General features: G+C 67.9%; 2 protein-coding genes across 7 annotated transcripts in view; both read left to right on the top strand.

The window, feature by feature from the left end:
- OGDH (oxoglutarate dehydrogenase) overlaps nt 1-12,348 on the top strand; it is a 33,433-nt gene extending 21,085 nt beyond the window's left edge. For all 5 annotated transcript variants that reach the window (XM_068662527.1, XM_068662524.1, XM_068662528.1 and 2 more), the window contains 19 exons: nt 486-601; nt 1,805-1,959; nt 2,646-2,792; nt 3,430-3,520; nt 4,254-4,433; nt 5,573-5,701; nt 6,051-6,230; nt 6,590-6,742; nt 7,639-7,741; nt 7,859-7,987; nt 8,331-8,481; nt 8,758-8,885; nt 8,978-9,156; nt 9,292-9,363; nt 9,804-9,926; nt 10,696-10,768; nt 11,569-11,732; nt 11,865-12,019; nt 12,107-12,348. In XM_068662527.1, coding sequence (XP_068518628.1) covers nt 486-601; nt 1,805-1,959; nt 2,646-2,792; nt 3,430-3,520; nt 4,254-4,433; nt 5,573-5,701; nt 6,051-6,230; nt 6,590-6,742; nt 7,639-7,741; nt 7,859-7,987; nt 8,331-8,481; nt 8,758-8,885; nt 8,978-9,156; nt 9,292-9,363; nt 9,804-9,926; nt 10,696-10,768; nt 11,569-11,732; nt 11,865-12,019; nt 12,107-12,227 — 2,549 coding nt within the window. In that variant the 3' untranslated portion in view covers nt 12,228-12,348. The remainder of the gene's footprint in view (nt 1-485; nt 602-1,804; nt 1,960-2,645; nt 2,793-3,429; nt 3,521-4,253; nt 4,434-5,572; nt 5,702-6,050; nt 6,231-6,589; nt 6,743-7,638; nt 7,742-7,858; nt 7,988-8,330; nt 8,482-8,757; nt 8,886-8,977; nt 9,157-9,291; nt 9,364-9,803; nt 9,927-10,695; nt 10,769-11,568; nt 11,733-11,864; nt 12,020-12,106) is intronic.
- Nucleotides 12,349-13,183: 835 nt separating this feature from the next.
- On the top strand, nt 13,184-21,256 carry ZMIZ2 (zinc finger MIZ-type containing 2). Of its 2 annotated transcripts, none has more exons than XM_068662522.1 (19): nt 13,184-13,339; nt 14,617-14,729; nt 14,865-14,979; nt 15,098-15,300; nt 15,377-15,569; nt 15,646-15,909; nt 15,988-16,161; nt 16,259-16,324; nt 16,420-16,591; nt 17,556-17,700; nt 18,161-18,371; nt 18,452-18,557; nt 18,647-18,804; nt 18,889-18,956; nt 19,420-19,488; nt 19,566-19,810; nt 19,897-20,069; nt 20,623-20,826; nt 20,928-21,256. In XM_068662522.1, the coding sequence occupies exons 2-19, from the start codon at nt 14,680-14,682 to the stop codon at nt 21,033-21,035; spliced, it is 2,724 nt and encodes a 907-aa protein (XP_068518623.1). In that variant the 5' UTR covers nt 13,184-13,339; nt 14,617-14,679; the 3' UTR covers nt 21,036-21,256. The 2 variants fall into 2 exon arrangements, with proteins under 2 accessions (XP_068518623.1, XP_068518624.1); XM_068662523.1 differs by having other exon boundaries at nt 13,185-13,339; nt 20,623-20,838.
- Nucleotides 21,257-21,492: the final 236 nt, after the last annotated feature.

Below are 21,492 nucleotides of genomic sequence, written 5' to 3'. Positions count from 1 at the left end.
CTCTCTTGCTTCTCTTCCTCTTTCTCTCCTCGTTTGGGTCCGTCTGTTCTAACCGTTCCGTTCTCTGCTTCGACGTTTTTAATTCTGAACGTCTGGTGAAATCCCCGTTTTTGCTCGATGACTCCCGTCACTTCCCCTGTTTCTTTTCTCTCCGCTCTCTTTATAATTCGTGGTGTATTTTGTGTTCGTGGGGCTACAAACTTCCTGATTCTGACCCTGGATTTTAATTACCAATTTACATGCACATTTGTTCCCTGCATTGCCTTCCGTAATAACCTTGTGCTCAATGTCTTTTGTTTAATTACTGCTTGGTTTTTATCCATATAAACCTTCATGCTTATTTTTGGTTTTGTGCTGCTTTTTGTCCCCTCCCCGCCTCTCCTGAACACACCTGGGTGCCGTGTGGCTGTGTCCAACACCCCCCCGTCCCCCTCCTTTCCTTCTCTCTCTTGCTTTCGCTTGTCCCACCCATGAAAATCCTGCAGGCTTTTACGGGCTGGATGAATCTGACCTCGACAAGGTCTTCCACTTGCCCACAACCACTTTCATCGGAGGAAACGAGTCGGCTCTTCCGCTCCGGGAAATCATCCGCCGCCTGGAGGTAAGGAGCAGGGCAGGACCTGCTGCCGGCCCGCGTCGGGCTGGGCACAGCGACTGCTTTCTGAAAGTCATTTTGTGAAAGCCTCACCCTGGGGAGAGGCTCCTCAGCCTTCTCCTCCTCCTGGTCCTGGTTAGCACGTACCACACCGCTCTGCAGAGGTGTGGAGCCCTCCCAGCCGTCCGCATCCTGCCTGTGGCTGTGCGTGCCAGCGCTATTCCCCTGGTGCCGCCTCGAGCGCTGCTGCAGCATCCCCGTCTGCAGGCTCTGCAGTCCTGCTCCTCTCCTGGCCGCCTGTTTTTAGCACACACATTTCGAGCTCTTCAGGCTGGGCTCCGTGCTCGCCCTGCTCGTAGCAGCAGCCCCGTGGTAGCCCGGCCGTCTGTGGTCACCCCCGGCTTCATCCTGCACTGGGGCAGCGCGCTTGGGCTGCTGCAGGCTGAGCGAGCCCCAGACAGCTCAGTGCTGCCTGCAATTTGAAGCCCGTCTGGTGCAGCTGGATTTGTTTTTTGCTGCTCCAGCATATCGCAGCAAACGGTGTTGGGGGCTCCAGCCACAGCCCCCTTGCCCTCTGGGGAGCTCTGAGCTGGGGCTGCAGCTTGCAGCTCCGGCAGCAGGCTGCAGTCTCTGCCAAGACAGGTTGACCTTGGAGAAGCAGAGCTGTGTAAACATCTTAGATAAGCTGCAAGGAGAGCAGGCTCCTTAATTTTGGGAGGCTGTTTTTTCAGATTCTCGCCCTGCCATAGCAAGTGGGGTCTAAAAAGGCTCCGAGTCCCAGGGTGAGGTGCTCTCCCTAACCTGTCAGCCTGCCCTTCCCCGGGGGAGTCCCCAGACTCTCACAGACAGGCAGAGAAGGACCCTGGGGTCTGGGGCTGGGTCCCTTGGGGCAAGCAAACGGGTCGGATTTGTACAGGAGCACCGACTGCCCCACTCGTGGGGTTGTTCCACGCTGCATCCCGTGGCAGAACCAGGGAGGGTGGGGAAGGCAGCCCCAGGCTGCAGGTGCTGGGTCTGGCTGCTGCCGCCTGCTTTGGGCAGTGCTGGTGGTGCAGGACAGCTCGTTGTCTTGCCGAGAGGCCAAAGGGGGGGATGATGGAGCACCGAGCTGCACGGGTCAGTAAGATCCCGCACGTGCTGACTTGGAGCGAGGCAAGGACGTGTCGGGGCTCCCGTGGGTGTTTCAGTGGCTGTCCTCTCACGGGGCAGATGGCGTACTGCCAGCACATCGGCGTGGAGTTCATGTTCATCAACGACCTGGAGCAGTGCCAGTGGATTCGGCAGAAGTTTGAGACCCCGGGGATCATGCAGTTCACCAACGAAGAGAAGCGCACGCTGCTGGCCCGCCTGGTCCGCTCCACCAGGTACCTCCTCGCGCTGGGACACCCCTAACCTGCACCACCCCAACCGAGGGGCTCGCATTCCCAGATTCCTCATCAGCCTGCCTGCTTTCACAGGCAGCACTCGTGGCGAGGATGCCTGGCCACCTGCCGAGGCACGCTGCAGGCGAGCTGTGCCTCCTGGCTGCCCTCCGGGAGCACGCCGAGCCGCGCCGTGCCGGCTGCAGCCTCCCTGGGCAGGGTTGGCACCTTTCCCTTTGTTCCCCGGCTGCACGGGGGTTGTCACGGGGGTTGTTTGCTCCCAGCCGCCAGGCAGCTGCCGTAGCCTGACGGCCACCGCCTGAGTCACCTCTCCTTGACGTCATTTGTCGCGGTCCCGCCGGGCCGGGTTAGCAGAGACGATCAGCGGGGTGCCGCTGGGCTGGCAGGGCTCGCTCAGGTGCTGCTGGCACGGAGCCCAAAAACACGGATGATCCTGGCAGAAGAGGTCCAAAAATAAGATGCTGTGCAGCGGGCTTCAGCGCAGCACAGTCGGTGTTTGTGCAGGGTGGGGGAGCTCTGCAGAGGGGGCCACGTGGCTGTTGGGCTGCTGCGTGGTGCCTGCTGGAGCATCACCTCGTGCTGCGGCTCCCGTAAGGTCCCTGTCTGCTCTCTGGTCCTGCCATCAGTGGGAGGCCTGGGGGTGATCACTCTCTCACCTTGCCTTCCAGGTTTGAGGAGTTCCTCCATCGGAAATGGTCCTCGGAGAAGCGTTTTGGTCTGGAGGGCTGTGAAGTGCTGATCCCAGCCTTAAAGACCATCATTGATAAGTCGAGTGAGAAGGGAGTGGATTATGTTATCATGGGAATGCCCCACAGGTAACCTGCCCCTGTGCACCGCAGCGCTTTGGGGATGGGGGTGGAGATGGGACAGGGACAGGGATGGGGACAGGGATGGGGATGGGGACAGGGACGGGGATGGGGACAGGGATGGGGATGGGGAAGGGGATGGGGATGGGGATGGGGACAGGGATGCTCCTGGGGCTCAGTGCTGCCGGGCCAGGCTGGCTCCGGGCTGAGCCATCAGCCGAGCGCTTGGCTCAAGGGCTCAGGCCTCATCAGCTCTCCACTGATCTGTGCCACTGGCTGCAGTTTATTTTTCATTCTTCTGGAGAGTGGTGAGAGGCGCGGTGCCTCGAGCAGCAGAGACCTTGCCTTACATCACAGAGATGTGCTCAGCACAAGGTGTGGGGTGTCCCCGGTGCTGCTCTGCAGAGGCTGGGAGCAGCGCTGCACAACCTGCCTCGGCTGCTCCGGGGCTTTGGCAGGAGGGGCTCGGTGTGAGCAGAGCTCGTATCCGAGAGCAGGATTCGGCCTCGCTGTTCTGGGGCAGCTCTGGGGATGCAGGAGGGGTGAAAATGCAGAGCCCTGTCCCCTGGCCGCCCCCTGCAGCTCGGTGTGACAGGGACAGCATGGGGCTGTGTGCTGGCTGCTGACGGCGGCGTTGCTTTTGCAGAGGGCGTCTGAATGTTCTCGCCAACGTGATCAGGAAGGAGCTGGAGCAGATCTTCTGTCAGTTCGACTCCAAGCTGGAGGCTGCTGACGAGGTGAGTCTCCTCCTCTGCGCCGTTTCCCTGGCAATTTGTAGTCTGTCCCCGTTCGGCCCCTGGGGGCCGTGGCAGCGCAGCGCCAGCTGGATCACGCGCGGCTGGCAGCTCGCTCGGTGCTGCAGAGATTTCTCCAGCGTGCCCCAGGGCACCGCACGCCCCTACGACCGGAGGCAGGGGTCGGCTCGGGGCCGTGCCGCAGCCCCGTGGGACCCATGTGGGACCCGCGGCCTCTCCAGAGGCCCTGAGCTCCCTCCCTGGTGCTGTTGCTTGTGCCCCAAAGCCACGTTCAGCCGGGATGGTTTGGCATTTGGGAAGCTTCATCGTGCCCTGCCCTTCAGGTGGGCTTCCAGGGTGCCCCACGTGCCTCAGGAGCTCCTCTCGGAGAGGAAGCAAGTGGCAGCCGCCCTCCCCAGCGCTCCTACCCGGTGTCTTCCCCATACCCACCTCGCTTGCTCCTTCCCTGGCACCTGGGGACTGCCCAAAACCGGGCTCGATGCCCGCCTGATGGTTGCGTGTATCTTGGTGCCTACATCAGGCTGCTGCTGTGGTGGGTGCCCGGCCAGCTCCTGAATCCTGCTGCCTTCTGCCAGCTGCCAGCTGCGGGTGGGCAGCAGAGGTGGTTTCTGGCAGCAAGGAGCCCTCTTTTTGCAGCCCCCGGGGTCAGTGCCACCCTGCCCCATCCACGAGCAGCCCCCATTGCGTGGCAGTGACTCTCCTCTCCTTCCCCCAGGGCTCCGGTGACGTGAAGTACCACCTGGGGATGTACCACCGGAGGATCAACCGCGTCACCGACAGGAACATCACCCTTTCCCTCGTGGCAAACCCCTCTCACTTGGAGGCAGCTGACCCCGTTGTTCAAGGCAAGACTAAAGCGGAGCAGTTCTACTGCGGGGACACGGAAGGGAAGAAGGTAAATAAATGGTGCCCAGCCTGCTCCCTCGCTGTGATTTGGCACAGACCGGCTGGGTTTGGTGGGGATCAGGCGGATCTGCACGCAGAGCAAAGCCAGGCGAAGGAGCCCAGCTGATGTTTGTTTGCCTGGATGCCCCTTCCCCTGCTGCCCCCACATCTTTCCCCTTCTCTTTGGTGATGGAGGTCGACCTCCCCGGGCTCCCATCGCTGCCTCCCCTCTCAGGGTGGCTCCAGGCTCCCAGGAGGAGCAGCAGCAGAGGGCTGTAGTTGGAAGGCAGGGGGTGAGTGGTGCTCCTGTTCCCCTGAGCATCAGAGCCTGGAGGCCTCAGAAGCAGCAGCTTTAGGCTGGAGGATCTATCGAAATGTGACCGGGTGCTCCCAGTCCTCGGGGTGGGCGAGCTGGGGCCGGGAGGGGACCCCCCTGGTGGGGACAGCGCTGTGACACACACACAGATGTGAGGGGCAGACCGGCGGTGGGCTGTGGGGGGATTTATTTGGGAACGCTTTCACTGCCTGATCCATCACAGACCTGCCTCTAACACTCCAGAAGAAGTGGAAGGGTGAGATCAAAAGTACTTCCCTTCCTCCCACGCTGGGAGGGCTGGAATATAAATAGCCGAGCTCTGTCCTCGTCTGACAGGCAGCGTCCTCAGCCAGCCCCTGGGTAAAATATCAGAGCACAGAACTGGGGCTGCAGCGAGCTCCCTGCCCAGCCCGGCCCAGCAGCGAGCGCAGGATCTGCCGGAATGCCCCTGTCCTGGGTGAAAGCGTGCGTGAGAAGTGCATTTTCCTTGGCTCGTCCCAGAAAAAGGCCTTGTTTAGGGGTGTTTGTGCCTGGGAATGGGACTCGCCTCCCAGCCAATGCCCTCCGGCCACCAGCACGTCACCAGCTGCCCCCTCAAGCTGCCGAGAGGGCAGCCCCTGCGTGGGGCGTTGAGGTGGGCAGCCGATGGCCCCAGCCTCCCCCTGGCATCACACCAGCCACAGCTGACACCGCTCCAATCCTCTGAGAGGGCCTCGGACACGCTCACGAGCTGCTCAGAGACCTTCCAGGGAAGCCCGAGGCTCGGGGGATGAGCCCTGGGCCCCTTCCTGGCGGCCACCACCTCCCACACCTCATCCCCGTGTCACCCGCAGGTGATGTCCATCCTCCTGCACGGAGACGCGGCCTTCGCCGGGCAGGGAATCGTGTACGAGACCTTCCACCTGAGCGACCTGCCCTCCTACACCACGCACGGCACCGTGCACGTCGTGGTGAACAACCAGGTAAGGAGCGCGTCCCCTGCTGCACGGCAAGCATGGCCTTCACCCAGGGTTTTAATCCTGGCTTTGCTGCCTGGCCAGGCTGGGCCACGGTGCCAGGGCAGCAGGAGGTGCCCGGGGCCGTGCTCCCCGGTGCCAGCTGAGGACGGGGCCGGGGGAAGCCCCGGCTCAGCCGCAGGCACCGAGCTTGGCCTGGCACTGCCCGCGTCCACCTGGCACTGCCCGAGCCGATGAAACAAGCCTGGCCCGGGGCCCGGGGGCTTCCCTCGCGAGCAGCGACCTGCTCGAGGGAACGAGGCTTTCCAAATAAATCCTCACCGCTCCGTCCCCTGTCCCCTCTGGCCCTCTGCAGATCGGGTTCACCACGGACCCCCGCATGGCGCGCTCCTCGCCGTACCCCACGGACGTGGCCCGCGTGGTGAACGCGCCCATCTTCCACGTCAACGCCGACGACCCGGAGGCCGTGGTGTACGTGTGTAACGTGGCAGCCGAGTGGCGGAGCACCTTCCATAAGGACGTGGTCGTGGATTTGGTAAGAAACAAGGGACGTGGCACGGGGCTCTCCCGAAAAGCAGTCACTGCTGCGGAGTTCCTGGATGTCCACAAAACGCCTCTCGGGGTGCGGGTTCTGGACGCTGGGGTTTCTCCTGGGGGCTTTTGCAGCCTTTTTGACCTGTTCACTGTGAGGGGAGGGAAAGAGAGGATGAAAGCAAGGCACTTGGAGAGGAAAAGCTGTCTCTGGCTGTGCGGGGCCCTCCTGCGTTAAGGAGGACAGAGCCGGGCCCTGCTGGGCTGGCTTGGGCTCTTCCCAGCACAGGGCCAGGGAACCGGCCGCCTCCTGAGCCACACGTCGCAGGCAGCTGCTTTCAAAGGCTCCTTCCCTCCCGGCAGGTGTGTTACAGGCGCAACGGGCACAACGAGATGGATGAGCCCATGTTCACGCAGCCCCTGATGTACAAACAGATCCGGAAGCAGAAGCCGGTGCTGCAGAAATACGCGGAGCTGTTAATTTCACAGGGGGTGGTAAATCAGCCGGAGTACGAGGTACTGTCACCGGGGGCCCGGGCGGAGAACCGCAGGCGGCAGCTCCCCAGGGCTGGGCAGCGCCGCGGGCTGAAGGCTGGGGGGCAGGAGGAGCTGGCAGCACGCAGCCCCTGCGTGAGGGAGCTTCCGTCTGTGCGGCGGAAAGGTTTCTTGGCCTGGGGGGACACGGAGAGGGCTGGGGCATCCCAGTGCCACGCAGGGACCTGCTGCAGTGCTTGGCTAGCTCAGGAGGCAGGGAAAAGTCCGGTGTCTCAGCAGCCCCTAGACCTGCCCCAGCTGCTGCGCTGTCCTGTGCGAAACCCCTTGAAGCCCCGTTTTTGGTTCAGACCTGGGGGTGCCAGACCTTCAGGGCCCCGTTTCTGCTCGCGCTCCTCACCTAAAGGTGGCAGAGCTGTGCTACGCTTGGGTGAGCGCCCGCAGCAGCTGGGTCAGGAGCAGAGGCTTGTCCTTGGACTGTGCCAGCCCCGAGCAGCGCAGGAACATCTCGTTCACCGACTGCCCCTGGGTCGCTGCGGCACAGCCCGTGCGGTGCCGGGTGGCGGCAGCGGGACCTGCGGGAGCTCTGTGCCTCGTGCGCTCTGCAGCAGGCTCCCTGCATGGCTCCGCCTGGCCCCGGGGACTCTCAGCCCTATTTTGCAGCACCACAGGCTGCGTGTGAGCTGTCGGTTCAGCAGAGACGTTTGCAGGGCCGTGGGGCTCTCCTGCAGCAATTCTGTGCTCCGAGGCTGAGCTGCAGGGCCTGGGGGTCCACCAGTTGTGGGGGATTTATTGTGCCCTGCTGCAGGGACCAGCTGTGCCCCCCAGGACCCTTGCAAGCTTGTGCTGAGGCCCCCAGGCTCAGCACCCTTGTTCGGAGCCTCCTCCCTAACGCTTTTTTGCCTTGTTCTGCCTCTCAGGAGGAAATTGCTAAGTATGATAAGATATGTGAGGAGGCCCATGCGAGATCCAAGGATGAGAAGATTTTGCACATCAAGCACTGGCTGGACTCACCCTGGCCTGGTAAGTCGCTGGCAACTTTTGGAGGTCCCTGGCAAGTAGCCTGGCTCCCCTAAAGCCAGCCGGGGCTCCTGGTGCTGTGACAACTGTTAGTAAACGTCAGCAACCCCCCTGCCGCAGGTTTCTTCACTCTGGACGGCCAGCCCCGCAGCATGACCTGCCCTTCCACCGGCCTGAACGAGGAGGACTTGACGCACATCGGCCAAGTGGCCAGCTCGGTGCCGGTGGAGGATTTCACCATCCACGGAGGTAGGGGCGTGCTGCAGCTCTGCCGGGCTGTGCGCTGCCAGGGGAGGGGATGTGGGTGAGGGCTGGAAGGAGGGGCGGGGGGGCTGCCACAGTGCTCAGACACGCTTATTTGCGGCACCACAAATCGGTTCACGAGGGAGCTGCGGTTAAGGGACCAAGGAGCAGCAACTCCTCGGAGCTCATCCTTCCCTGCACTCCTGCTTCCTCGTCCCTGCGCCTCCCTCCCACACAGGCACAGCCTCCACCCGAGGCGTTTGCAGTTTCCCAGTCCGCAGGCGGGCTGTGGGGCTGTGGGACAGGCGCCTTGTCACCGAGCACCCTCCTGCACCCTCTGTCCCCGCAGGTTTGAGCCGTATCCTGAAAACCCGCGGGGAGATGGTGAAGAACAGGACCGTGGACTGGGCCCTGGCCGAGTACATGGCATTCGGCTCCCTCCTCAAAGAGGGCATCCACATCCGCCTGAGCGGCCAGGACGTGGAGAGGGGGACGTTCAGGTAAAGCCACGCGTTGGCTGTGCTCAGCCCCACCAGGCGATCACAGCCTTCTGGAAGGGATCCCAAGTGGCGCGGGCTTTGTCCTGTTTTTTGTTTTTTTTTGTGTGTTTTTTTTTGGCCATTTTGAGCCCTCGTTGGCAAAAGAAATCCAGGAGAGGGCATCAAGCAGCTGGTGCCACGAGCCGGGAAGGGGAAATTGGCTGGGGTAGAGCCCCGATGAGGCAGCAGCTTGTGTTTGGCGGGGTGATGGTGGAGACGGGCTGTCCTCTCTTCCAGCCATCGCCACCACGTCCTGCACGACCAGAACGTGGACAAGAGGACCTGCATCCCCATGAACCACCTGTGGCCCAACCAGGCTCCCTACACCGTCTGCAACAGCTCCCTGTCCGAGTACGGCGTCCTTGGTGAGCGGGGGGCTCCGCACCCACCCCCAGGGCCGGGCCGTGGGGGGGGGCTCTGGGAAGATGACCTCCTCCTCCTCCTCTTCCTCCCACAGGCTTCGAGCTGGGCTTTGCCATGGCCAGCCCCAATGCCCTGGTGCTTTGGGAGGCCCAGTTTGGGGACTTCCACAACACCGCCCAGTGCATTATCGACCAGTTCATCTGTCCCGGGCAGGCCAAGTGGGTGAGGCAGAACGGCATCGTCCTGCTGCTTCCCCACGGCATGGAGGGCATGGTGAGGACCTGGGCACCCCGAGGTGCTGGGCGCGAGGCCATGCTTTATGGCACCCGGTGCAGCTGCCTGGCCTCCGTGGTGGCCGGGGCCAGGCAGCGGGGACTCAGCTGCTTGTGCCGTTTGCTTCACCTGCAGGGTCCCGAGCACTCGTCTGCCCGCCCGGAGCGATTCTTGCAGATGTGCAATGACGATCCCGACGTCTTCCCTGTGAGTGGCAGCCATGCCGAGCTCAGCCCGGCCCTCCTGCTTGTCCCTGCTGGGGCCCTCGCTGTGCCCTGGATCTGCCCTAACACTCGGGGGAGGGAGCAGCCCCCGGGGGGGCTCCGGGAGGTGTTTTGGTTGGGGTCCCTGCGCCACCGCTGGCTGCGCTCGGCAGAGGGGCTGCGCTCGGTGCCAAGGCTTGCAGCCACGCTGCCTCTGTGCCTGCTGCGTCCCCAAAATGCTGTGACACGGTGGGGAGGGCACAAAGATTCAGCCTGCCTAGGTGCTGCGGGTTCTGTGTGCTGTGGGGGGAGCGGGACGGGGCAGAAGAGGGGCAAGAGGAGAGGCAGGGGCTGCGTGCCACCGGCCTTCCCGACAGCCGGAGCGCTGGGGCTAAGAGGCACTCGTGTTTGTGGAAACCCTCTGAACTGTGCTTGTCGAGGCAGAAACTGGACGACTTTGACGTGCGCCAGCTGTATGACTGCAACTGGATCGTCGTGAACTGCTCCACTCCAGCCAACTTCTTCCACGTCCTCCGGCGCCAGATCCTCCTGCCCTTCCGCAAGCCGGTCAGTACCAGCCCCCGGCCGAGCCCGCCTGCGCTTTCTGCTCCGCTTCACCCGGCTGCAAGCCAGGGCAGGGCAGCCCCGGGTCCGTGCCGAGCCTGAGGACGGGGCTCGGGGCAGCAAACGTGGGCAGAGCAGGGCTAGCAGCGAGGCAGAGCCCGGAGCACAACGTGGGAAGCGCTGGGAGCTGCTGGCGGAGCTGCTCCCCGCAGAGAGGGGCGAGCTCCCGGGTTAAAATCCCCGCTGTCCTGGGGAGGATGGAGCAGCCCCTCTGCTCTCGTGCCCTGTGTGTCACCGCGTACCCGCGGCCAGGCGAGCAGGCAGCCTGTGTCCGAGCCAGCAAGGAGCAAGGACCTCGTGGTGCTGGGGTTGCTCCGGTACAGGACGTGCTGCGAGCCGGTCCCTGCAGGCTGGGGTGGCCACGAGCCCGTCCAGCACTCGGTGGGGAGGGCAGAGACGTCAGGGCTGGGGGCACTGACAAATAATCCAACGCAGCCCACACCTCCTGGCACTGCAGCCGCGCGAGGGAGTCGGGTTCCTGGCAGCTCTGCAGCCTCTTCCCAGGGGAAATCCAGGCTGGGAAAGCAGGTGGGGGTGGCAGCGCTCAGCCTCCTGCAGCGCGGCAGCGAGCGAGGAGCAAATCTCTGCTGGCAGCTCCCGGTCAGAGGCAGGGGAAGGCGGGCAGGACGGGCAGGCTCTGCTGTTTGTTGGCAGGGGAGGCGGTTCTGGCGCGGCTGACTGCCTCGCTCTGCCTCTTCTCCTTCCCCTGCAGCTGATCATCTTCACTCCAAAGTCGCTGCTGCGCCACCCCGAAGCTCGCTCCAGCTTCGATGACATGCTGCCAGGTACGAGGAGCGTGGAGCTGTTTGTCTGCCCGCACGCCGCGCTGCGGGATGAAGGGTGAAGGGCAGGCACCGGCTTGGTGTAAAGTCCTCCTGGCAGCAGCCTCCCCCCGCGGCTCCCGGCCAGATTTTGCTTTTTTTGGCTGAGGCCGAGCAGGGCTCACGCCAGCAGAGGCTGGGGTCCGCCGTGCCCGGAGGAAGCCCTGCTCCGTGCTCTGCAGGGCAGGGGCAGCGCTCACCGGAGTTGAGCTCAGGGTGTGCCGTGCTCTGAGCTAATTGGAGCCTCCCCGTCATTAACGCTGTGTCTGGCGCCCTGGGGCGAGCTGCCGGCTCCGCCGGTTCCTCGCGTGTGGCTGCAGCAGCTCATGAGGGTTTCCAGCACCTCCCGAGCCCGTCGGAGCAGCGGGGCTCTCTGTGTGGCAAGGAAGACCCCCGGCTTGGCTTCCCGAGCTACCACCTCCATCCGGCTTAATCCCTGCCCTCACAGCCCTGGGGACGTGGTGAAATAGGGCTGGGCTGAGCCGTGTTGGGTCCCCTGCCGAGGTCCTGCCACGCAGTCTCACCCCCAAGCCTCCCCAGTCTCCCCGAGCACGCTCCCCCCAGCACCCAGAGCCACTTTTCCCAGCCCTGGAGATAAGCGGCCGCTGGGCAGCTCCCCCCCACATTCCTGCCTCAATCTCCCTTCTTTTTGGCTGAGCCACCGGGCTTCTTCGGGGGCTTCCCGGAGCCTCCCGTCACCAGCTGCGCCCTGCCGGTGCCGGCGCCGTGGCCGTGGCGCTGAGGGTGGCGTTGTGTCCTCGCAGGCACCCATTTCCTCCGCGTCATCCCCGACAGCGGCCCCGCAGCCCAGAACCCCGCCAACGTCAAGCGGGTGCTGTTCTGCACCGGCAAGGTGTACTACGACCTGACGCGGGAGCGCAAGGCCCGGCAGATGGAGGCCGACGTGGCCATCACCAGGGTGGAGCAGGTGAGCCCCCCCCGGCACCCGCGGCCGCGCTCAGGGCTGGGGCACGATGAGCAGGGCGGGAGGCCGAGGTTTGGCCGTGCCGGTGGTCCCGGCTGCGTCCCCCTCCTCATCTCTCCCTCTGCCCCCCCGCAGCTGTCCCCGTTCCCCTTCGACCTCCTGCAGAAGGAGGCGCAGAAGTACCCCAACGCCGAGCTGGTGTGGTGCCAGGAGGAGCACAAGAACCAGGGCTACTACGACTACGTCAAGCCCCGGCTGCGCACCACCATCAACCGGGCCAAGCCCGTGTGGTAAGGAGCGGGGCCGGGACCCCACCACGGGGCTGTACCGGGGGGGCTCTTCTGGTGCCCCTGACCCCGCTGCCGCCTCTCCTGCAGGTACGCGGGGAGGGAGCCGGCCGCTGCCCCCGCCACGGGCAACAAGAAGACGCACCTGACGGAGCTGCAGCGCCTGCTGGACACAGCCTTCAACCTGGACGCCTTCAAGGACCTGGCCTGAGCCCCCCCCCCTCCGTGGCCGCAGCAGCATGCCCCCCCCCGGCACCGTCTGTCCGTCTGTCCGTCTGTCTCTCGCTCGCCTCCCGTCTCCGTCCTTAACTACAAGACCTTGGAAACTAAAACGCCCGGCGCCTCCGCTCCTTGTCCATCCGCTGCGCCAGGGGGAGAGGGGCTGCGACCCCCCCCCCAAAATGGGTTTGGGGAGGATTTGGGGGCTCCTTCCTCGTGGAACCACCCCGGGGCTGGGGGGCAGGTTCTGGCTGTGGGGTGCGCGACGCAACAGCGGCTTCCTCCCTGTCCCAGTTCCTCCCAGTTCCTCCCAGTGCAGGTTGCCCAGAGAGCTGGGGGAGGAGGGGGCGACCCCCAGGGACCCCCCCCACGGGCCGGGGCTGCCCCCCCAATAAACACCGAGCTCCTGGGGCCGACCCCACTCGTGCCCATCACTGTCCCCATGGGGCGCGGCGTCCCCCTCACCCACCCGTGTGCCTCTGCCCCCCCCCCCCAGCAGCCCCTCACCCCTGTGCTGGGGCCGTGCCCCCCCCACGCGTGTCACCCCCCCCCACTCACATCCCACCCCCCCTACACCCCCCTTTCCCCCTCCCTCTGCCCTCCTCTCGCTGCGCCCCCGCGCAGCTCCGCGCATCCCCCCCCCACCCCTACCCCCACCTCCACGCCGAACACGCGTGGGTTCTGTGCCCCCCCCCCAGGTCCCCGCTCCCTCTCTCGGCACTCGGCTGCCCACGCCTGGCTGGGGGGGGGGGGGTTTGGGGGGGGGGCGGGGAGGGGCGGGGCGGGGCCGCGCATCGCGCTCTGCTCGCGGCCCCATTGTGCGCGGCGGCGCGGGCACGGCGCGGGCTCGGCTCGGCCCGGCCCGGTTCGGCTCGGCCCCGCCCCGCCCCGCCGCGGCTCCGCGCCCCCCCCCCCCCTTCCCCCAGCCCTCCCCCACCCCCCCCCTTCCTCCTCCTCCTCCCTCCTTTCCCCTCCCCCCCCTCCCTCCCTCCCCCGCCGCCGCGCCATGGAGCCGGGGCCGCGCGCGGGCTGAAAATCCCGCGCAGCTTCCGCGCAGCCGCGCGCGCACGGCGCCGCCAGGGCCATCTTGGGCCGCTCGGCTCGGTGAGTGCGGGGGGGACCGGGGGGCACCGGGGGGGGGCACCGGGGGGGGGCAGGGGGACCCCCGCGCGCAGCTTTGCGCCACCCGGGGTGCGGCTGAAAATCGCCCCCCCCCCCCCCCCCCCCCATCTTCCCCCTCCGTGGGGTCGTTGCCGTGGGAACTGCGCCGCGGGTGGGGGGGAAAAACGCGGGGGGGGCCCCGGCGCGGCGCTGTCACAGCCCGCGGGGACTTGTCACGGCGCTACCGTGGGCCCACCACCGTGGGCAGCCCCCATGGGGGGGGCCCGGCCCACGCAGGGTCCGGGCACGGCGCTGTCACGGAGCGAGGACGCGCGGGGGGGGGCGAATGTGGTCCCCCCGTGTTGCCCCCACCCCCCCTTCAGGACCCGGCCGTGGGACCCCCCCCCCCGCACCCTGGGGTCTGCGGGGCCGGCACCACCCCACGGGGGACCCCAGGGAGCAGGCAGCACGCAGCGGGGGTGGGGGACGGGGGGCGCTGGGGGGCTGTCACCCCCCCCCCCCCAAATGTCACCGCGCCGCCCCCATCCCTGCCACCTTTGCGTGGGGCCAGGGGGGAAGCGAAAGCGCCGGGGTGACCTCGGCCGGGCTGGGCTGGAAATACCCCGGGCAGCGCCGGCGTTTCCCTGGCGAGGGTGGGGGGCGAGGCGGGGGGCACGTCCGCTGTCACTGTCAGCATCGTCACCGCCGTCATCATCATCGTCGTCGTCCCCCCCAGCTCTGCCCTGGCTGCCACGGAAAGTCCCTGCGGTTTCCCTGACCCCTTGGTGCTGGGGGGGGGGGGCAGCCACGTCCCGGCCCCCAGCACCCAGCGCGGGGGCTGCTCCCCCGGGGATTTCAGGGGGACGCCCCTGGAGAGGGGACAGCGCGGGGTGAGGGGACCGGGGTGCCTCGTCCCCAGGGGTGCCCCCCCCACTACCAGGACATCCCGGGGGGGTTTTGGGGACCCGGTGCCCCCCAGCAGCCCCACGGCCAGCAGCAGGGGCAGGCGCGTGCCGGCGCGGTCCCGGTGCCAGGCTGGGCAGGACGCCAAGTCCCTGTGCCGGGAGGCCGGGGGGAGGCCGTGCCCGCCGGGGAGGCTCCGCGCCTCCCGGCACCGCCGCCCGGCATCGGGGACCCCGAGGACCTTGGGGTAAAAGAGCTGTGAGGGGAGGGGGGGGGGCTGTGCCTCCGGGGTCCCCCCCACCTCTTTTCCCGGTGCCGTCCCCGCGGCTCCCTTCCCTTCCCTGCCGCTGACCCGCGGTTTCCTGTGCCTCCCGCAGCCCCGGTGCCGGTGCCGCCGTCCCGCAGCCTCGCAGGAGCCAGCCCGCGCCCGCCCGCGCCCGATGAACCCCATGAACCCCATGAAACCGTCGCTGCCGCCCACGCCGCACGGGTGAGCGTGGGTCGTGACGCCCCCCCCCCCCCTCCTACCCCCCCTTATCCCCGGCCCCCCCCGGTGCCACCCGGGCGCGTGGCCTCCTCCGTGTGTGTCCTTCCTTCGTCTTAATTAAGTTGTTTTTCTTTCTAGTGATGGTTCATTTGCATACGAGGCTGTTCCTTGGCAACCAGGCACCAACCAGCCCGCGGGATCCCTCTCCGTGGTAACCACCGTGTGGGGTGTCAGCAACACCTCCCAGAGCCAGGTACCGCCAGCACCCTGCCCCCAGCCCCCGGGCACCCCCGGGACCCCCGCACCGCCACCCCCGGGAGCCTGACGCGGTTCCCCACCCACCCCTTCGCCTCCTCCTCCGCACCCCCCAGGTTTTCGGCAGCCCCATGGGCCCCGGGGGGAGCAGCTCCAGCACCCCGCTGCTGCCCGGCATGGCCGGCACCGGCTCGGGCATGAGCTCGCCGCAGTTCCTGGCGCAGCAGCCGTTCGCCGAGGGTGCCCCCGGCAAGGGCTACGTGCAGCAGAGCGTCTACGGCCGCGGCTCCTACCCCGGGGGGCCGGGCTTCGCCCCCAGGTAAGGCGGGCTCCGCGCCGCGGCACGCTGCCGCCGGCCGCCACGGCGCTCCTTCCCCGCTCCCTGTCCTCCGCAGCTACGCGGGCAGCCCCAGCGGCCCCGGCGGGATGGGGCTCCCCTCGCACGCCGGCCGGCCCCCCGCCGACTTCACCCAGGCAGCCGCCGCCGCCGCCGTGGCCGCCGCCGCCGCCACTGCCACCGCCACGGCCACGGCCACGGTGGCGGCGCTGCAGGAGAAGCAGAGCCAGGAGCTGAGCCAGTACGGGGCGGTAAGAGCCCGGCGGCGGCGGGGACGGGCGGCGGGGGGTGGCGGGGGCCGGGGTGACCGCTGTGTCCCTGCCACAGATGGGAGCGGGGCAGCCCTTCAGCAGCCAGTTCCTGCCCCACGCGGCGCCACGCGGCCCCGCCGTGCCCGCCGGTATGAGCCCGGCCGGCATGGCGGGGGTCATGGGCCCCTCGGGCATGGCCCCCATGAGCATGAGCCCCGCGCGGGCGCCCGGCATGAGCGCCCTGTACAGCGGGCAGCGGATGCCGCAGCACGCATACCCCGGCCCCCCCCAGAGCCAGCAGCTCCCCCGCCAGGGCGTCAAGCGGGCGTACTCCAGTGAGGTGAGTGTGTGGGATCAGGGTGCCTGCGCCCACCCCAGCGTGGTGGCACCGTGCCCGGTGCTGACGCTGTGCCCCCAGGGATACCCGGCACAGCAGTACCTGCAGGGCGGGCAGTACCCCGCTGCCGGCACCCAGTACGCCCCCAGCGCCCCCCAGCCCTCCACTCCGTCCCCGTCCTACCCCGGGCACAGGATGCAGCCGGGCATGGGCCAGTACCTCTCCGCCTCGGGCAGCGCCGGGCCCTACTACAAGGTACAGAAGGGGACGGCGGGCACGGGGACGAGGGCTGGGGGGGGGACGGGATGCGGGACGCGGGTGCCAGCCCCGGGGGACATCCCTCTCCCCGCAGCCAGCCGAGCAGTTCAACGGGCAGGGCGCCAGCTTCGGCACCTACAGCCAGGCGGCCATCAACGGGGTGAGTCCTCGCGGCGGGGACGTGTCCGGGGACGGTGCCCGGTGCCATCGGTGCCCGGTCCCCGCTGCACACTGACGGTGGCGGTGCCCCCACAGCCGGGCCGGTCGATGCCGGGGTACCCCAGCTCGCCCCTGCCCGGGAACCCCACGCCGCCCATGACGCCGGGGAGCAGCATGGCGCCCTACATGTCCCCGGGTCAGGACGTGAAGTCGCCCTTCCTGCCCGACATGAAGCCCGGCATCGCCGCCCTGCACCCCTCGCCCTCGGGTAGGGGCTGGGCCCACCGCCCGCTGCAGGGGGCATCGCCCCTTTAAGGGCTGGGTGCTGCAGGGAGGGGCCTAGGGAGTGGGCGGGGCTTGTGCACAAAGGGGGCGTGGCCAAAGGGGGGTGTGGCAGCTGGGGGCTGTCCATGAATGGGGCAGGGGGCGGGGCTTCGTGGGAAAGGGGGCGGGGCCTTGGGGAGTGGGCGGGGCTTCGTGGGGGTGGGGCCTGGGTGGGAGGGGCTGTCCCATGGGGGGTGCTGCAGGGGGAGGGGCTTCTGTGGTGGGCGGGGCCTCATCGGGTGGGCGGGGCTTCGGGCAGAGGGGTTCTTAAATGGGGGGGGGACCCCAACTGCTGCCCCATTTCATGCCCCTGACCCCCCACCACCACCCTACTGCACCCCTGTCCCCCTAAATCCCCCTAAACCCTGCCCCACTGCACCCCCCTGACCACCCTACTGCACCCCCGTCCCCCTAAACCCTGCCCCACTGCACCCCCCTGACCCCCCCCCCACCCCACTGCACCCCCTGACCCCCCCACCACCACCCCACTGCACCCCCCTGACCCCCCCCCACCACCCCACTGCACCCCCTGACCCCCCACCACCACCCTACTGCACCCCCTGACCCCCCCCACCACCCCACTGCACCCCTGTCCCCCTAAACCCATCCCCACTGCACCCCCCTGACCACCCCCACCCCACTGCACCCCCCTGACCCCCCCCCCACCACCCCACTGCACCCCCGTCCCCCTAAACCCTGCCCCTCTGCACCCCCCTGACCCCCCCCCACCACCCTGCTGCACCCCCTGACCCCCCCACAACCACCCCACTGCACCCGCTGACCCCCCCCCCCACCCTACTGCACCCCCGTCCCCCTAAACTCTGCCCCACTGCACCCCCCTGACCCCCCCCCCCCCCCATCTCACCCCCTCCGGTCCCACCACCACCACCCCCTTGCCCACCCCACAGGGCCCCCCCCCGGCGAGGAGCTGCGCCTCACCTTCCCGGTGCGCGACGGCGTGGTGCTGGAGCCCTTCCGCCTGCAGCACAACCTGGCCGTCAGCAACCACGTCTTCCAGCTGCGCGACTCCGTCTACAAGACGCTCATGATGAGGTCGGGGGGCGGGGGGGGGTCAGGGTGGGGTGGGTGGGGGGGGGCACAGTACCCCTTGACACGGTGCCAGGGGGGGCGGCGTGGGGACACGAGGCGTAAGGGCGCAGTGTGGTGACACATGGCACTGCGTGGTGACACATGGCACGGCGCGGTGACACATGGCACTGCGTGGTGACACATGGCGCATCGCGGTGACACATGGCGCGGCGCGGTGACACATGGCGCAGCGCGGTGACACATGGCACTGCGCGGTGACACATGGCGTGGCGTGGTGACACATGGCATATGGCGCGGCGCGGTGACACATGGCGCGGCGCGGTGACACATGGCACATGGCACTGCGTGGTGACACATGGCACGGTGCGGTGACCCATGGCACTGCGCGCCGTGGTGCCGCGTGGCGCGGTGCAGCCCCGTTGCCCACCCGTGCCCCGCGCCCACCCGTGCCGGCCCCCCCCAGGCCCGACCTGGAGCTGCAGTTCAAGTGCTACCACCACGAGGACCGGCAGATGAACACCAACTGGCCGGCCTCGGTGCAGGTCAGCGTCAACGCCACGCCGCTCAGCATCGAGCGCGGCGACAACAAGACGTCGCACAAGCCCCTCTACCTGAAGCACGTCTGCCAGCCCGGCCGCAACACCATCCAGATCACCGTCACCGCCTGCTGCTGCGTGAGTGGGGGCGGCCGGGGCGGGCGGGGGCGCGGGGCCGCCCCTCACGCCTCTCCCCCCGCTGTCGCCCCCCCCCGCAGTCGCACCTCTTCGTGCTGCAGCTGGTGCACCGGCCCTCGGTGCGCTCGGTGCTGCAGGGCCTGATCAAGAAGCGGCTGCTGCCCGCTGAGCACTGCATCACCAAAAGTGAGTGCCGGGGACGTGGCGGGGATGGGGGCCCCCCCCTCTCCTCACCGCCTACCGCCACCAACCCCCCCCCCCTCCACCGGCCTCAGTCAAGCGCAACTTCAGCAGCGGGACCATCCCGGGCACGCCGGGGCCCAACGGCGAGGACGGCGTGGAGCAGACGGCCATCAAGGTGTCCCTAAAGTGCCCCATCACCTTCCGGCGCATCCAGCTCCCCGCCAGGGGCCACGACTGCCGGCACATACAGGTGGGTGCTGCGGGGACCCCCGTGTGTCCCCCCCCCCCCGTGTCCCCCCTGTCCCCGGAGCTCAGCCCCGTCTGTCCCCCGCAGTGCTTCGACCTGGAGTCCTACCTGCAGCTCAACTGCGAGCGGGGCACGTGGCGCTGCCCGGTCTGCAAGTGAGTGCGGCCCCCGGGGTCCCTTGTCCCTCGTGTCCCCACGGGGACGTGCCTCGGTGTCCCCAAAGAGCCGCTCCTCAGTGTCCCCGTGCAGCCGTCCCTCGGTGTCCCCACGAGGTTTGGATCGTGGTGTCCCCATGAGGTTGTGCCCCGTGCTCCTTGGTGATCGTCGTGTCCCCATGGAGCCCTCCCTCGGTGTCCCTTGGTGTCCCCACCAGGCCATCCCTTGATGCATCTTGGTGTCCCCTCAGGGCTGTGCCGTGGTGGTGCTGGGTGTCCCCAGTGTCCCCATGCAGCCGTGCCTCGGTGTCCCTACGGGGCCATCCCTTGGCGTCCCCACTCAGCCGCACCTCAGCGTCCCTGTGGCTTTGTCCCTTGCTGTCCCTCATTGTCCCCACGGGGCTGTCCCTTGGGGGGGGCCGTCCCCGGGGCTCCATCCTCACCCCCCTTGCGCTGCCCGCAGTAAGACGGCGCTGCTGGAGGGACTGGAGGTGGACCAGTACATGCTGGGCATCCTCATCTACATCCAGAAGTACGTAGCGCCCCGAGCACCCCCCGCTACCCCCCTATAACCCCCCCACCGCATCCCTGAGCCCCCATCCCGCGCAGCTCGGACTACGAGGAGATCACCATCGACCCGACGTGCAGCTGGAAGCCGGTGCCGGTGAAGCCCGACGTGCACGTCAAGGAGGAGCCGGAGGGCCCGGCGCTGAAGCGCTGCCGGCCCATGAGCCCCACGCACATGGTGCTGCCCAGCATCATGGAGATGATCGCGGCCCTGGGGCCCGGCTCCTCGCCCTTCCCGGCCCTGCCGCCCCCCGCTGCGCCCGCCCCCGCCGAATACAGCGCCCAGGGTGAGCGGGGGTCTCCCCGGTGTGTCCCCCCCCTCCCCATAATGTCCCCCCCGACGCCGACCGCTGGCCCCGTTTCCCTCGGGTAGGTTCTGGCTTCGCCGGGCCCGGCGGCTTCCCCGAGGCCTTCCCCCCGGCTGCCCCCGGCACCCCGACGCTGAGCGAGTTCGCCCCAGGGCCCCCCCCCGGCTCCTACCCGCCCGACCTCCCCGGCGGCCTCCTGCCCCCCGAAAAGCCGCCCGCGCCCCCTCTCTCCGGACAGGTCAGCGGGGATGGGGGGGGTGAGGATGAGGATGGGGATGAAGATGGGGAGGGGGAGGATGGGGAGGATGAAGGGGAGGAAGATGGGGAGGGGGGAGGATGAAGATGGTGAGGGGAGGATGGGGAGGATGCAGATGGAGAGGGGGAGGGAGATGAAGATGGGGAGGATGATGAGGGGGAGGATGAAGAGGGTGATGGGGAAGAGGATGAGGGGGGTGAGGATGATGGGGAGGGGGAGGTTGAGGATGGGGAGGATGAAGGTGAGGATGAGGAGGAGGGGGAGAATGAGGATGATGAAGGTGAGGATGATGAAGGTGAGGATGATGAGGACTGAGGGTCAGGATGAGGAGGGTGATGAAGATGGTGAGGATGAAGCTGAGGGTGAGGATGATGAAGATGGTGAGGGGGGGACGAAGACGGTGATGGGGAGGATGCTGCTGCTGAGGGTGAGGATGAGGAGGGTGAGGATGAAGATGGCGCTGGGGGGGCTGACGCTGGGGGGGGTGCGGGTGGTGATGGTGATGATGGTGATGAAGGCCGCGCTCTCCCCCCAGCTGCCTCCCGCGGGCCGGATGGAGCCGTCCCACGCGGCGGCCCTGGGCAGCACCGCGCAGCCCCTGCCCCACCGCCCCGCGCCCCCCGCCCGGCCCCCCCCGGGCCCCGCCGCCGCCCCCCCGGGGGGCCACGGCCCCGACCTGGCCTTCGGCCCCGCGCCGCCCATGGCGGGCAGCAGCGAGGGGCCCGAGCCAGCGCTGGACGTGAGTTACGGGGTGTGTGTGTGTTAGGGGGGGGGGGGTTAGGGGGGGTTATTATTTAATTTGGGGGGGGGGCTGACGGTGCCGGCCGTGCCCCCCCCCAGCTGCTGCCCGAGCTGACGAACCCCGACGAGCTGCTGTCCTACCTGGGCCCCCCCGACCTGCCCAGCAGCAGCAACGACGACCTGCTGGCCCTCTTCGAGAACAACTGAGGCGCCGGGACCCCCCCCCCGAGACCCCCCCCGGCACCCCAACACCCCCCCCCCCCCCCCAATCCTAACCCCGTGTTGGGGGGGGGGGGGGGGGGGCTGCGGACAGACGGACGGGCGGGCAGCGGGCCGGACAGACGGCGCCCCAAGCACAAGGCTGTACATATGTACAAACACTACCCCCCCCCGACCCCCCCGCGCCCCCCCCCCCAGCTCTATTAAAGCCTTTCTGGCCCCCGGGGCCTCGCCTGTCCCTGCTGCAACATGGGGGGGGGGCGGTGTTATTTGGGGGGGGGGCTTTTTGCACGGGGGGCTGGAAGGGGGTTTTTTTGGGGGGGGGGCTCTTTGGGGGGGGTCTTTTAGGAGGGGGCTCTTTGGGGGGGGCTCTTTGGGGGGGCTCTTTGGGGGGGCTCTTTGGGGGGGGGCTCTGGGGGGTGTTTTTGGGGGGGGTCTTTTTTTT

The sequence above is a fragment of the Anas acuta genome, chromosome 27 (genome assembly GCF_963932015.1).
Source record: "Anas acuta chromosome 27, bAnaAcu1.1, whole genome shotgun sequence".
Classification (NCBI taxonomy): Eukaryota; Metazoa; Chordata; class Aves; order Anseriformes; family Anatidae; genus Anas; species Anas acuta.
This window is presented reverse-complemented; position numbering and strand designations above follow the sequence as displayed.

What these genes read in the sequence shown, in the direction of transcription:
- ZMIZ2 (XM_068662523.1), top strand. Translation starts at nt 14,680, where the DNA reads ATGAACCCCATGAACCCCATGAAACCGTCGCTGCCGCCCACGCCGCAC. An exon ending in AGCGGGCGTACTCCAGTGAG is followed by an intron (nt 15,910 to 15,987) that starts GTGAGTGTGTGG and finishes CTGTGCCCCCAG; the next exon opens with GGATACCCGGCACAGCAGTA. An exon ending in ATCCTCATCTACATCCAGAA is followed by an intron (nt 19,489 to 19,565) that starts GTACGTAGCGCC and finishes CATCCCGCGCAG; the next exon opens with CTCGGACTACGAGGAGATCA.